Source organism: Typopeltis vanoorti, chromosome 12 (genome assembly GCF_054136105.1).
Source record: "Typopeltis vanoorti isolate ZY-2024b chromosome 12, IOZ_Tvanoo_1.0, whole genome shotgun sequence".
NCBI classification, from domain to species: domain Eukaryota; kingdom Metazoa; phylum Arthropoda; class Arachnida; order Uropygi; family Thelyphonidae; genus Typopeltis; species Typopeltis vanoorti.
In genome coordinates, this window is record NC_143560.1 from 99,132,768 (window position 1) to 99,145,999 (window position 13,232).

General features: G+C 34.0%; 1 protein-coding gene across 1 annotated transcript in view; it reads left to right on the forward strand.

Annotated features, from left to right (window-relative positions):
• The window catches only part of LOC150101050 (uncharacterized), a 159,743-nt gene extending 146,752 nt beyond the window's left edge, over positions 1-12,991 (forward strand). The window contains exon 4 of the mRNA XM_090401536.1: positions 11,896-12,991. Coding sequence (XP_090257662.1) covers positions 11,896-12,307 — 412 coding nt within the window. The 3' untranslated portion in view covers positions 12,308-12,991. The remainder of the gene's footprint in view (positions 1-11,895) is intronic.
• Positions 12,992-13,232: the final 241 nt, after the last annotated feature.

Below are 13,232 nucleotides of genomic sequence, written 5' to 3' on the forward strand. Positions count from 1 at the left end.
TTATTAGCTGAACTATTTGAAATTGTCATGAATGAAGACATTCCTTCCATTTTGTTAATTGGATCCTTTTAATGGTAGAATTGTTTGCTATGAAAAGGATCCAAATTATAGGGAAAACAATTTTTACGGTACATATGCCAAAAATTCCATTATGATAAATGAATATTCTCACTATACAAGAATTCCATTATGAAACTCTCCTTTTTTTTTTTTTTAATGTGAATCCATCCACAAGAGATTGCACTTCTGTAATACTTAGCTTGGTTCTGTAATAGTTAGCTTGGTTGGATTGAAAGTTAGATAATCTGGAAACCTGCTCTTGCAATCAAACAACTTTTTCAAGCCTCCACCAAACAGGGTGGGTCTTATACCAGGTGACTAAGTTCTCTTACCTAATGGTATTCATAAATATTTGTACCCACACCTGTACTTGAACTTATTGCTGGTTGATTTTGGTGTGGTTATGCTATCCACTTAGGTAAGGAAATGATTGACTGGGATACTATAAAAAAGAGCGGAAGAATTATGTTTGAGAGGAGGCTGTAAACCATACCATACTGTTGCAGAATCACTGCGTAAGTTTTTAAGGAAACAAAATGAATAAACTGAGTAAAGTGACTAAATGCATCAGCTATCAGGAGCGAATGCTGGTCTTGAAATTCATGCTTGCTCTTGTTATCATTCAGGGAGTGAGAGGTGTGATTGAAGTCTGATTAGCAGAATAATGAATTACTGACCATTTAAAACTATATATTTAGGAATTTATGTACATTTAATCATACAAATACAACATTTATTTTACAAATGATATTCTATCTTTTTCAATTACTACCCTACAGTTTTCAAATTCTACCCTACAGTTCTTTATGAAATGGTCAATAACATCGTCATAAAAAGTTGGTTGTAACTTAATTTTCCCAAGCAACACTCACACTAGAGCTACTTTGACTGCGTATGGCCTTGTGTTTAAGGCGATGTGAAGGGTGTGGAAATGCTATGCGTGTGCATGAAATCGCAGTGCTGCAGCGAGGACCTGGAAGCTCACACCCGAGCAAGCCAAGGTAGCTTTGACTAGATGAGCAAGCATCGGCCTTGGATACACAATGCAGAGTTAAATTATTGCCGTGCAAGCTTAAGACTTCTGTCTACAAAAATAAAAGCCTAAATAGAATGTTTATAAATGCATGCATTTATTAACAAATAAATATTACTTCTTTCTAAATTAATGATAAGCATAAAATAAGCATGGAGAATTCACTCCTTTCAGCTTTGTATAATTGATTCAGTGCCTCCATTTCCAATTTATCTTCATTTCATGAATCGTGATTTCTCTGAATGTCTGTTTTAATCAACATAAACAGGATCGACTCCTTGAGGTCTCAAAGACAACAAATATTACTTTAGCAGAGAAAAGGACTTTTACTCTGTACTAAATCAAAGTTTTTAGTCTTATCTGTATTAATTTCACAAGGTGTTTTAACCTGGGTAATTATATTGTTTGAATAATAATTCGACAGTGGTATAAGGCACAATTTTCATGCAACAATCAGTCAAGTGATGAAAGCAGAGATTTAACGATAATTGTGGTAAGCATGGGATTAATCACTGAAAGATATCAAAACTCCAAATTAAAAAAAAAAAAGCTAAGAAAAACAACTTAATAAATAAGATGGAAACACTGCTCTGGGCTTATAAATCCACTTACCTGTGTGTGTGTTCTTGATTAGTTTCAGGTACTTGACAAAAATCATAAACGTCAGTGCCTTATTGATAAATGCACCTGTTAAATGATATAATTTAGTCTCCTCTCATTATTTTTCTGTTTGCTTTTAGATATCCAACAGGTTTTTGTTGGAAATGTTAGTAGTCTTGTACAAGTTTACCTATGGTTTTGATTTTGAAGCCGCACTTGGATTTGGAGTCTGGTCACTCCCTATGTGGGCATCGTGTCCACGAGTCCTTCAGTCTTGCTGAATACCACTGCTCTATAAATTTTCCTGGTATTCCATTACCATGAAAATTAGCATAGCAAATTAAGATTTACTGCAGTTAATTTTTCTATGGGATCTTTTCTCTGAGTTGGGATTCAAATTATACAAACAAGCCAAGGGTATATAGGATACAATGTAAGGAAAATGCAAAAAGAATTGAATATTCATTTGAGTGTTTTGCATGAGTTTAATTGGGGGTGAGGTTAAAAGTATTTATTGATAAAGAAAAGAGTGAATGGACAGAAACAAGAAATTGAGAGTTAAGAGGCAACTGATCAGATTCTCTGTAAATAATAGAAAAACCAGTAATCCCTGTTCATGTGGAATAGAATTTTGTCAAAGAATATGAAGCATGGTCTAGAGTAGGCATAAGAATTGATTTCTTTCTTGTTTGTTGGGAATTAACGTTTGGCTACTGATGATTTAAGAATAAATCGCAATGTAAAATTGAAATTCAAGATTAAGCTGATGTGTACGTATACAAATGCCTGAAATATGTGAATATTATTATTATTATTATTACATGCCTCCTCCGTCTTCAGATTACATCAGTCATCTACACACTATGCTGTCCACTAGTAATATTTCTTTCTGATAAGTGCATGTTTTCTGGCCAATCACTATTTCCATTTGAGATCTTATAGCTTGCTGGCTTTCAGTTGAAAATTCTATATAATGATCCATTTTGTCAGGACAAGAATCAAATTCAGTTCTTTTTCCAATCAAAGAACACAATGTCCTATCATTTTTCCAGCTGCATTACCGAAACACTTTGTTAAATAAACCGTAGGCTAGTATCCACTTATGTGATCAAAATCACATCACTAATTTATTAATAAATCAGTTAGTCATAGTGACAAATTATAGTTTTAATTGATTTCACTTTTTGGCAGTAAGTGAGATGTGATTGATGGAAAAGTAAATTGTTATAGGTGTAGAATGTGTTGGCAATGGTATGCTTCAACAGGAAAGAAGAGATACAAAGGATGGTGGTTTCTTAATGATAAAGGAGTTTATCCTCTGAAATCAGAGAGCCTGGAAGGAAGAAGTGACAATGGGAATGGAATAGAATATTTAAGATTTTTTTGTAAGGCCAAGACAGAATTGTGAGTAGCTCTTTTGCCTCTCACCTGAAGCAAGATTAGAAAATTGCATTGCCCCAATACATTTCCAGTTTTTTTGCAGAGTAAAAAAGCTGGTAATGGTTGGTAGGAAATAATGTAATATGTGCATTATAAGTGCTGTATGGTATCGCATACTGTATTTTCCATTTTCATGTTTTTTTAAATAACAAAAATTTTAAAACGTGTCTTTTTTCACTGCCATTTCATCTTATGTACTGGAGGTTAGTGCCTCACTTACCTTGCCATTGTCTCATCCCTGGGCATGGAAGTATATTGAACAAGGTGAGGATGAAAAATTGTTTCACCAAATAAAATTTTCAAGTTAGAGGAGTGATTGTTATGGGTGATTAAGTCTAAGATTGATTAGGAACAGAACATGGCACAAAAGAGTAAAAAAAACGACTTCATTCCACGGGTTACTCGGAGATTATTTAACAGAGCATGTGATTGAAGGAACATGATGGTCTGATATGTTAGTGATTACATGGAGTTTCCATGCTACTTCCACTTGAGGAGAGTGATGATGTGATACTGGCCTGCAGCTGACCGAGATAGATTTTTAGTGCCCTTAAATTCATAGCTAAGAGCCTTTTATGGCATGATAATTGGTTAAATATCCTGCCAATGGTACCCTTGACAACTACTTCAGTGCTTACCAAAGGTGCATAATATATTTTCACTTGCCAAATTCTCTTCAGATAACAAGTCTAGAGGTCCAGAAACATTCACTGCTCTCTCTCTTGAATCCAACACCACATTTTGATGTATGCTTCTGTTGGATTCCAAGCCATGTTGGGATTAAGGGAAATGACACTGCAGCTAGGTCAGCTCATTTCACAAACATCCACCTGTACCATACACAGATCACCAGAAGACAAAAACTTCTGTCCCAGTGGCATTATCCTGGAACAGAGACTAATAAGTTCTACCAAATTAAGCTTGAAATTAAATTATGGCAATCTAGCCTGCACGAAGTACAAACGAAGGAAGTTGTTCTTGCTCAGCTCTGCATATGTCAGTCATCTTGCGCATCATTCCTATTGAGGGGGTGATGCCATACCCATGTGTGAGTTTTGTGATGCCAGACTATCATCCTTCACTCATGTTAATTGACTGCCCACATTTTGCCAATGAGTAATAATCATTATTTTAGCCACTTTTATAATTTATAATCTGTTGTAGCCTATATGTCTAGGCAGATTTTATCAATCAACTGTCATCCTAGTTTTTAAGTTTTTATGGAGTATAAATCTTTACCATCTCATATAAATTATATATTTATTAGTCACTTATTGTACATATGGGTTAAAAAAAAAAAAGCTTGGGTTTTATGTACATTTTATGAATTTTAATGCTTTTTATACTTTATACATCTGTTTTGTATAAATCTTTTACACTGGTTTTTCTACATTGATTTTATGCTGTTTTAACCTATTTATTGATTAATATACTTTTAAGAAATGTTTCATTTATGATTTCTACTTTTATAAGTTTTTAGACCTATATACACTGCTTATTTATTACATATGTTCTTTGCATAACATGATTGTAGATATCATTAAACCCAAGAAACAAACATCTCTACTGCTGACATGGGAGGTAGGCACAGAATATGGCAAATCTGGAATTACAGCATAGGACTAGGAAGCAACAACTTAAGAACTTTTGCTAGCACAAACTTGTTGGAAAGGAGATTAATAGTGTTTGGAGATTGTGAAAAGATTATTAAATACAGGAATGTCAGATCACCTTGTGTATTCTTAGAGTTAGGAGGATAAATAGCGGATGTAAAGCACATGAGTAATAATAGCCAGTTTCAGAACCTGCTATTAAGCGGTGAACAACAACAAAAAAAAATCTTTATTTGAACAGCTCAACATAATTGTACAAGCCTTGAATAAATTTCATACTGTGCATCATATTGTGGTTGCTGTGGACAGATCACACATGAGCTATTGTACTCAGATTTGGTTATCTTTCATTTCAGAGGATCCAGACACAAATAACTAAGATTATTTGTGTCTGAATATGTGGAATGTTGGTTATGCAGAGAGGTTGATGGAATATAGATTGCAGAGTTTTGGATAGAAAGAAAAGAGATGATATGTAGAGATGTTTGGTGAGGGGATTTTACTGGATTAATATAGAGTGGGATAGTAAAAGTGTAGGTGAGAGGAAGAGAGGGCATACCTGGAAGTTGTGAAGGTGTGGTGAAGAAGGGTATGGAAAGTACATTTTTTACACATGGGAAGCGGTGGGTGAATGGAATGTCAGGTATATAAATAAATTAAAGGTTTAATAAGATAGATGTGTTGCTAGTTAAGTGGGTTTTCCCACAGTGAATCTGACTCCATGGATGTTGCTGTAATAATATTTTTTTTTCTCTGCTCAGTAGCTTGCATTGTTGTTATACCTATTACCATCAATGCTTGCCTTCCACTCTATTTGGTCTATGGAAAGCCTGTAAGCTGCATTTGAATTCCAAATTTTATTGTGTGGTGACTCATACTTGCAATTATTCAATCTTGACTCACCAAACTCTTTCACAACTGCTTTGCTAAATAATCTTAATGCTTTGGAGTAAATCCAGGAGCAAATGCTGGTCTTGAAATTCACGCTTGCTCTTTTTATCATTCAGGGAGTGAGAGGTGTGATTGAAGTCTGATTAGCGAAATAACGAATTACTGACCATTTAAAACTATATATTTAGAAATGTATGTACATTTAATCATACAAACACAACATTTATTTTACAAATGATATTTTCTTTTTCAATTTAGCTACTTGAATACAAATTCTACCCTACGGTTCTTCTTTATGAACTGGTCAGTAACATCATCATAAAAAGTTGGTTGTAACTCAGTTTTCCCAAGCAACAGGCACGCTTGTAAAGGCTGGCTGAAGCTCACTGGCTAGAGCTACTTTGACTGCATATGGCCTGTGTTTAAGAAGGGAGCGGAAATGGCTATGCGCACACATGAAATAACAGTGCAGCAGCTAGGACCTGGAAGCTCTTGCAACCATGCAAGCAAGGTAGCTTTGACTAGATGAGCAAGCATCGGCTTTCAATACACAATGCAAAGCTCAATTATTGCCACGCAAGCTTAAGACGTCTTCTGTCTACAAAAATAAAAGCCTAAATTGAATTGTAAATGTATGCATTTATTTACAAATAAATATTACTTCTTTCTCAATTAATGAGCTTGTGCAGCAAGCATGGAAAATTTGCCAATGAGTAAATCCTCCATTTTAGTGGATCTGGTATATGAAGATTATGGAAATCTTGTATGTTTATACCCAAAATTCTGACCTTCCACTTCCACAGTGATAGCACCATTGTTAATATGACCTTTTATATAGTTTTTGGTTTACATTTTTTGATTTATTAGATCAACAAACAAGTGATGTATTTTTTTTTTTCAACTATCCATCCTTTGTTGAACTTATGTTGTTCAATAAGTAGTCCATGTGGTGTGTGTGTGTGTGCATGCATACACTGAACATACTTTCAATGTGTTCTGTCCTCAGAAGTCTTCTTTAAAGCAAAATAGCACTTTTAATTTTGTTCTGAAATAAAGTTCTAAACATTTTTTAAAAATAAAATTTGATCATTTGTGTGTATTTGGGGAGGAGGACCAAGTTTAAATGCCATTTGATAACAAAAAAAAAAAAAAAAAAAGCATTCAGGATAAATAGCCTCAATAAAGGTGGTTTCCATTTGCAAAAAGAAAGAAGTGCTGGTGAGGACTAGTGATAATAACATAAACATGTTTTGGAGTCTTTTGAGGTTCAACTTTGGGAAGAGGAGGAAGTTGCATGGAGCCATAGATCTTATTCAACTCTATAATCTCAGGAGGTTTTTTAGGTTTTCATTTTTTAAAAATTCTGATCTCTTGTAAGAATATTTGAAATGAATTTTGGTGATGCTTTATTCATCCTTATATTTTCTATTAAAATTAAATATCATACTCGGTATTAAAACCAATGGTGCTGCTCAAATTGTAAATTCAGTGAACCAGCTTGGCATGAGAAAGCATGCCAGCCTGGTTGGTAAGTGGTTAATAACATACCCATTTTACAACCAACAGGCTGCAGGTTTGAATTCCACTGTGGGGCATGGATGTTTTGTGATCATCTGTAGGTTTGAGATGAGTTTCATCATTCAGTTTAAGACCACTGTCCTGCTTATTGGGGACCTGAAATGGCTTGAAAGTTCGATCTTTTGGTCTGTAGAGCAGGGTTTCTGGACTATGTGAAAGATATAATTTTAAAAAAACTTCCTTAGCCCACCCGTGGTCCTAATGTACTATAGGTTTATAACCTTCTGTGGGTGGAAGACATTAAAAAAAAAAAAATGATTATCAACTGTCTTGCACCTCTTCATAACATCATCTTCTATATAGCTTGCCGAATATCTGTCATCCTCACTCTTCTGTTTATTCCCATAAGTTGGTGTACAGTTGTGCATTGCTTGTCAAATGCTTCCTAATCAGTTCTCATGTTCTGTCAACTTCTTTTGCCCAATGTTCATCAATCTATTGCATTTGATACTAGATGATTTTGGAGTTTTTGTAATCACCCACCTTATAATTCCTCACATCCCTTCTTGCCAGCAATCTTTGCTGTTTAACCACCCCTCCAACCAACAGGCTGTAGGTATAAATCCTGCTGTGGGCACGGAGGTTTGTGATTGCCTTTAGGTTTGAGATAAGTTTTATCATTTGGCATAAGATGACTGCCCCCGCTTATTGGAAGGGACGAAGTGGCTTACAAAAAAACTCCCATGTTTGATCTTTAGATTACCTCAGTGCTGCTTCCATCACATGCTGCTGAAGACAGCTATCCCCTCAGAAACTCAACAAATTGACTTTCCTTGTTTCCATACACTATCTCCTTTCACTCCACATTCCTATAATTACAATCTTCCATTAGGATCACCTTCCTTTTGCATGTCCTACCAATTTTTCTAACCATTTCATATTTAGTGATCTTTGCATTTCCTGCTCCTATAACATCCTATTGGATATAATAGGATGTTATAATAACTATGCTATTAATTTCACTTAATATCAAACATTTTCAAAAACTTCATGTACTATTTCCCAGTTGCTTTATCATTAGCAGCACCTCCCTCCTTTTCACCTTCCAAAAAATTTTATATTCCCTCCATATTCATTTTTTCAACACTGTTATCCCCCATCTCACTTGTATACCAATTATCCTTGGTCAATCAATGGCACAAACCCAGCTCTCTTATTCCTGATTTTTCTTAAATTTAGTATAAAAACATAACAATCTCTTCTCCTTTAGGCCAACTCCATTCCCCTCTTATTCGAGCTGCTATAATATAATACATCTCCTCTGCTCTGACCACTCGTATTTCCCTACTCTGATCTTTGTTATGCATATATCTTTATTTAATTTACTGAGTATTTCAATTGTAAATCTTTCTCTCACACACAGAGAAAATGTATTACCTTATAATGAAATAAATATTATCTTTGCCTTGTGTTTTGATGTAAATAAACGTTCACCTTGTGGTAGGAATTTCCTACCACAAAGTGAACCATGTAGGGATGTATTCATTCTTATAAATCAAATAGTCTGTGTGTGTTTGTTTAATTTATAATTTAAATACTCAGTAAATTAAATAAGAAATAGGAAATCTATGAGTTTTCTCAGTCTTTTCTCAGTCTAGCTAAAAATGCGGTCAGTATGATTCTTAGCGCAGCAATTTAGCAGCATAATTTTATGTTATACATAGTTCAGTGTACACTCTCAGAAAAATGTTTTTGAAAGCAAGCAAAACTTGCATATTAATAAATATAAATCTGATTAAATAATGCATAAAGTTATACAGTAAGAACCAATATAGTGAGAATAACCAGTTATATTCGTAAGAGAGTAAAATATAAAATTCAGATTATCTGTTTTTCAGTTATTTGTACATCCTATTTCCTTCAATTAGCTTGGATAATTGAGAATGCATGCTGTGTTATAACACGGCTGCATGATGGAGTGAATCCATCACTAAAAGGTTTCATTCAGTGAGCATCATATCTATAATACTGAAACTTAAACCCATTCACACTTAGTATTCCAAATGTATTAAGGCATTCACTCACCCATCACTTCCTCTTTTCACCACACCTTTCTGCACCTTCTAAGGAACTTTTTGTTCTCTCACTTTCTGCTGCTCTATAATCCCTTCTGTGTTAGTTTGGTAAATCCCATCACCAGTTTAAATATCTCTATCATATATCATATAACCCTTTACATCTATCCACTAAAGGGTTATATGATAGAGATATTTAAACTGGTGATAGGATTTAAGCCACTATTGACATTCACTGTGATATCAAACTGTGTCTATCTTCTTAAGCACAGTTCCACCAATACACTATGCTGTCTTATATTTCTGCATTCCAAGTGCAACAATGCCTTGTGCTTATTAACATTTTAAACTGTAATCTTACTCATTTTTCTCAGCTCAAAGTCTAAATCTTCTTGAGTTACATCATCATTCTCTCTCTTCAACTTTGCAACAAACAATTGAATATTTCCTGTCATTCCACATGAAAATGTAGAATGATAGGAAATATTCTGTTAATTTGTCAATCATTGACAAATAAGCCTAATTCTTAAGAACAGAAGAAGCTCATGGCAAATGATATGTTGCAGTTGTTTTCTGAGTCTCCCTCCCTCCAGTACAACTTGCTGGTCATTCAATCTCCTATCTGTCTCCATCTTTTACACCAACTTGTCACATAGCAGTCTGTGAAATGCCTTTTGTAAAATCTAAGAACATCACTGCATACAAATCTCTATCTCATCATATTTATCACTAAATGCAATTAGATTGCATTTTATAATAACATAACTTGTCCTTCACACATTCATGCTGACAATCATAGAGAATCTATCAACTAAATCATATGTTCTGTTCCTAACTAGTCTATCTGGTATATCTTAACATTACAACTTACTTACAAATTACTTAAATATTAGAACTGCAGTTATAGTCTCTTGGAAACATCTGCCTTAACATCATTATGTAGTAGCACTATTTTGCTTATATCTATTCCTTAGACCTTTCTGATTGAATGACTTGTTAAATAAATAAATCAAAGACACAACTCTTTTGCATATTCCTTAAGAAGTACATGATGATATGTTGCTACATCCCTTATGTAGCTTATTCAACCATTCATATATTTTTGATTCTTTCACCTCTAGTTTTTCGAGCATTCCTCTTTTCTAGATATTGCACTGCACTATTCACTTCGATATGATATATAATGACAATGTGCTCGTTAAATAATGGAATTATTTCTTTTTATATTCATCCTTACTACTGAGGCAATTACCAAAGTCATCCTTCCACAATTGTTTTCTTTTGCATGCTGCATAGTGGAAGAAGGATTTTGTTGAATTTTCTTTGGAGGTGTCAATTCAGGTGATCAATATGAGGATGTCTTATGCTATAGTTCCACAATCAATCATGTCTCCAAGCTTTCCTAATTAGAGCACCAGTTTTGGTGAGAATGTTTGAATCTTTTATATTAATTTATATATTTAAAAAAAATATTTAATGGACCAAATTTAGTCTGCAGGCCATAATTTGAGCAGCACTATAGCAACACATAAACATGATTTCTTTCTTTAGGTACAGAATTCAGAATAAATGGAGCACATTGTAGAATGCACTGCACTGTGAATGTGGCAAGTGTTTAAGGATTTTAAGGTTTAATGTGATATGTTGTTGGTTGAGTGAACTTCCATGGATATTTTTGTTATAATGAATATAGTACTATAGTTAAATCATGTATTTTTCCTCTTCTTCCTTTTTTTTTTTCGTATTACGGAGCTGTCTTAAAATCTGAGTTTCCAGGTGAGAAAACCCTCTACCTTCATATGAGATTGGCTAACTCGTCTTTCATTGAAAGAGACCAGATAAAGATTCCTCATGTTACTGATGGGAAACGAACCTAGGTCTTTCAGACCAAAGGCCTTAGTCTACACTCAGTCAGTGTAGACTAAGGAACTACACTGACTGAGTGTAGTTCCTTAGTCTACAGAAACTACAGAAGGAAGACTACAGAAACTCCTTTAAAATATTCTTGTAGAAAAAAGAAAATACAAAATACCTTTATGAATTCTGTCAGGACAATATAAGCAGATGAAGTTGCATCTGACAGAAGACTGACCTGTAGCAACCTTCCTGATGCTGCTTGGGGGTACTTTTAATAGAGCCCTTCAGAAAAGCAACAATCTTGTTGCTTGAGATCATCCAATTCATTTATTTCTTAAATGTGATATAAGACTATCTTAATATGGAATATTAAGATAAAGAACATTTTAAAATAAAATGAAGAAAAGATTAAATCATGAAGAAATGCAAAAAATATACAAATAGTAAGAGCACCATGATAGTGATTATTCATCTCCACTGTTATCATATGTCTGTCAATCTGAGTGTATATATATGGTCAGGATACTTGGATGAGATAAATTTTGATGAGTTAAGTATTAATTTGAATTACAAAGGCTCATTTGTTAATAGGTAGTGGCTATTGCTGACTAAAAAGAATAATAAACTGATCCTGTTAAACTATGAAAACATTTTGAATAAATGTTATTTGATATTCTGTTGTTAATAATTGCTTATTTCAGTTAAAGTAGGATAATTCAATACTATAACCATTTATTTTACTTTAATATCCTGTATGCATATTTTTTATCACTTTAATAAATGACTGAAGCACTCTTTTTTGTTACAGTACAGAGAGTGGTGTTGACAATCCTTTTCGACCAGATGGTGAGCTGAGTCGAGAAGCAGATACAATAGTTAGTCTTATCAAAGAAGGAAAACCGATTACTCCTGTAAAAGGGGAGCCAGATGATGCAATTCCAAACACAGATGTTAGCATTGCTGGGAATGGTACAGTTGTTGATGAACCAGATAAAGCACCACAAGAGGTGAGTGAAGTACCAATATCTCCAGTTAAAACCAATGCAGTACAGAGTGCAAAAGTGGGTGCCAATGGCAATGCTCCTAAGGATGCTGACTCTCCTGCACCTGGTGTTGTTGAAGTGCAGCATGGTGTGGTTGTACCACCTGCAGAGTCTGATCAGGTAGAACAAGTGGTGATTAAAAAAAAGCCTAAGTGCAAATGTTGTGTGATTCAGTAGACGAAATTATTAATAATTGCTAACTTGGCCCTGAGAGCAGAAAAAAATTTGACTGCCAATAAAGCTAACGACTCATAGGTGTTGTGTGTCTTTGACCTGATAATGGCAGCCAGTACTGAGGATCAAGGTGAAACTTGTAACATTTTCCTGTTTATTGCTTGTGTTTATGCAAATATTTTGTGTCCACCTGTAATCAGTGATGTTTGTACATCAGAGAATTTCCAGTTCATGAATTTTGGGACAGAGCCATCTACTGCCAGCCAAGTTTTGAAGTGCAGGGGATAGGATATTAAAATGTTGATACAGATTTTGCACACACACATACACACACTGCATCCTGCTTTTTGGTACTGCAAATAAGTTTGTGTTTTAAGCTAGATGTTATTTTTAGTGATTTCAATTCTACAATGAATGTGTCCTAGGTAACTTAAAATGCTTCTTTCTAAAGATAGTTTCTTCTCCCTCACATAAGGTTTTTTCAACTTAACTATAACAGGTATGTAAATTAGAAAAGAATGGAATATTCCTTACAAAATCATGCATAACTTCAAGCATCTTTAGTCACATTTTAGATATATATTTCTAATTCTTTTGTATTTCATTTTATTTTGTACAGTATATTACTAGTATTTTTGTGGAACTTTCTTATGTAAATATAAAATGAAAGTATTTTTCTTTTCATTATATTGATGAGTGTTTATTTTTCTAATTAAGCATTCATCACAAAGTGAAACAAGCATTTGTCTTTATGGTCGAGTATTTGGTTAAACATATTTTGAACACGTGGAGAAATTGGAAATCAAAACCCGAATAATATTAGCTACAGAATATAAAATAATATTTGATCTTGTTTGTCTGCTAATTAAGATTATATTTTTGTCTTTAAGTCATAATTTTCAGGAGATAATTCTAAGTCTCGGGAATC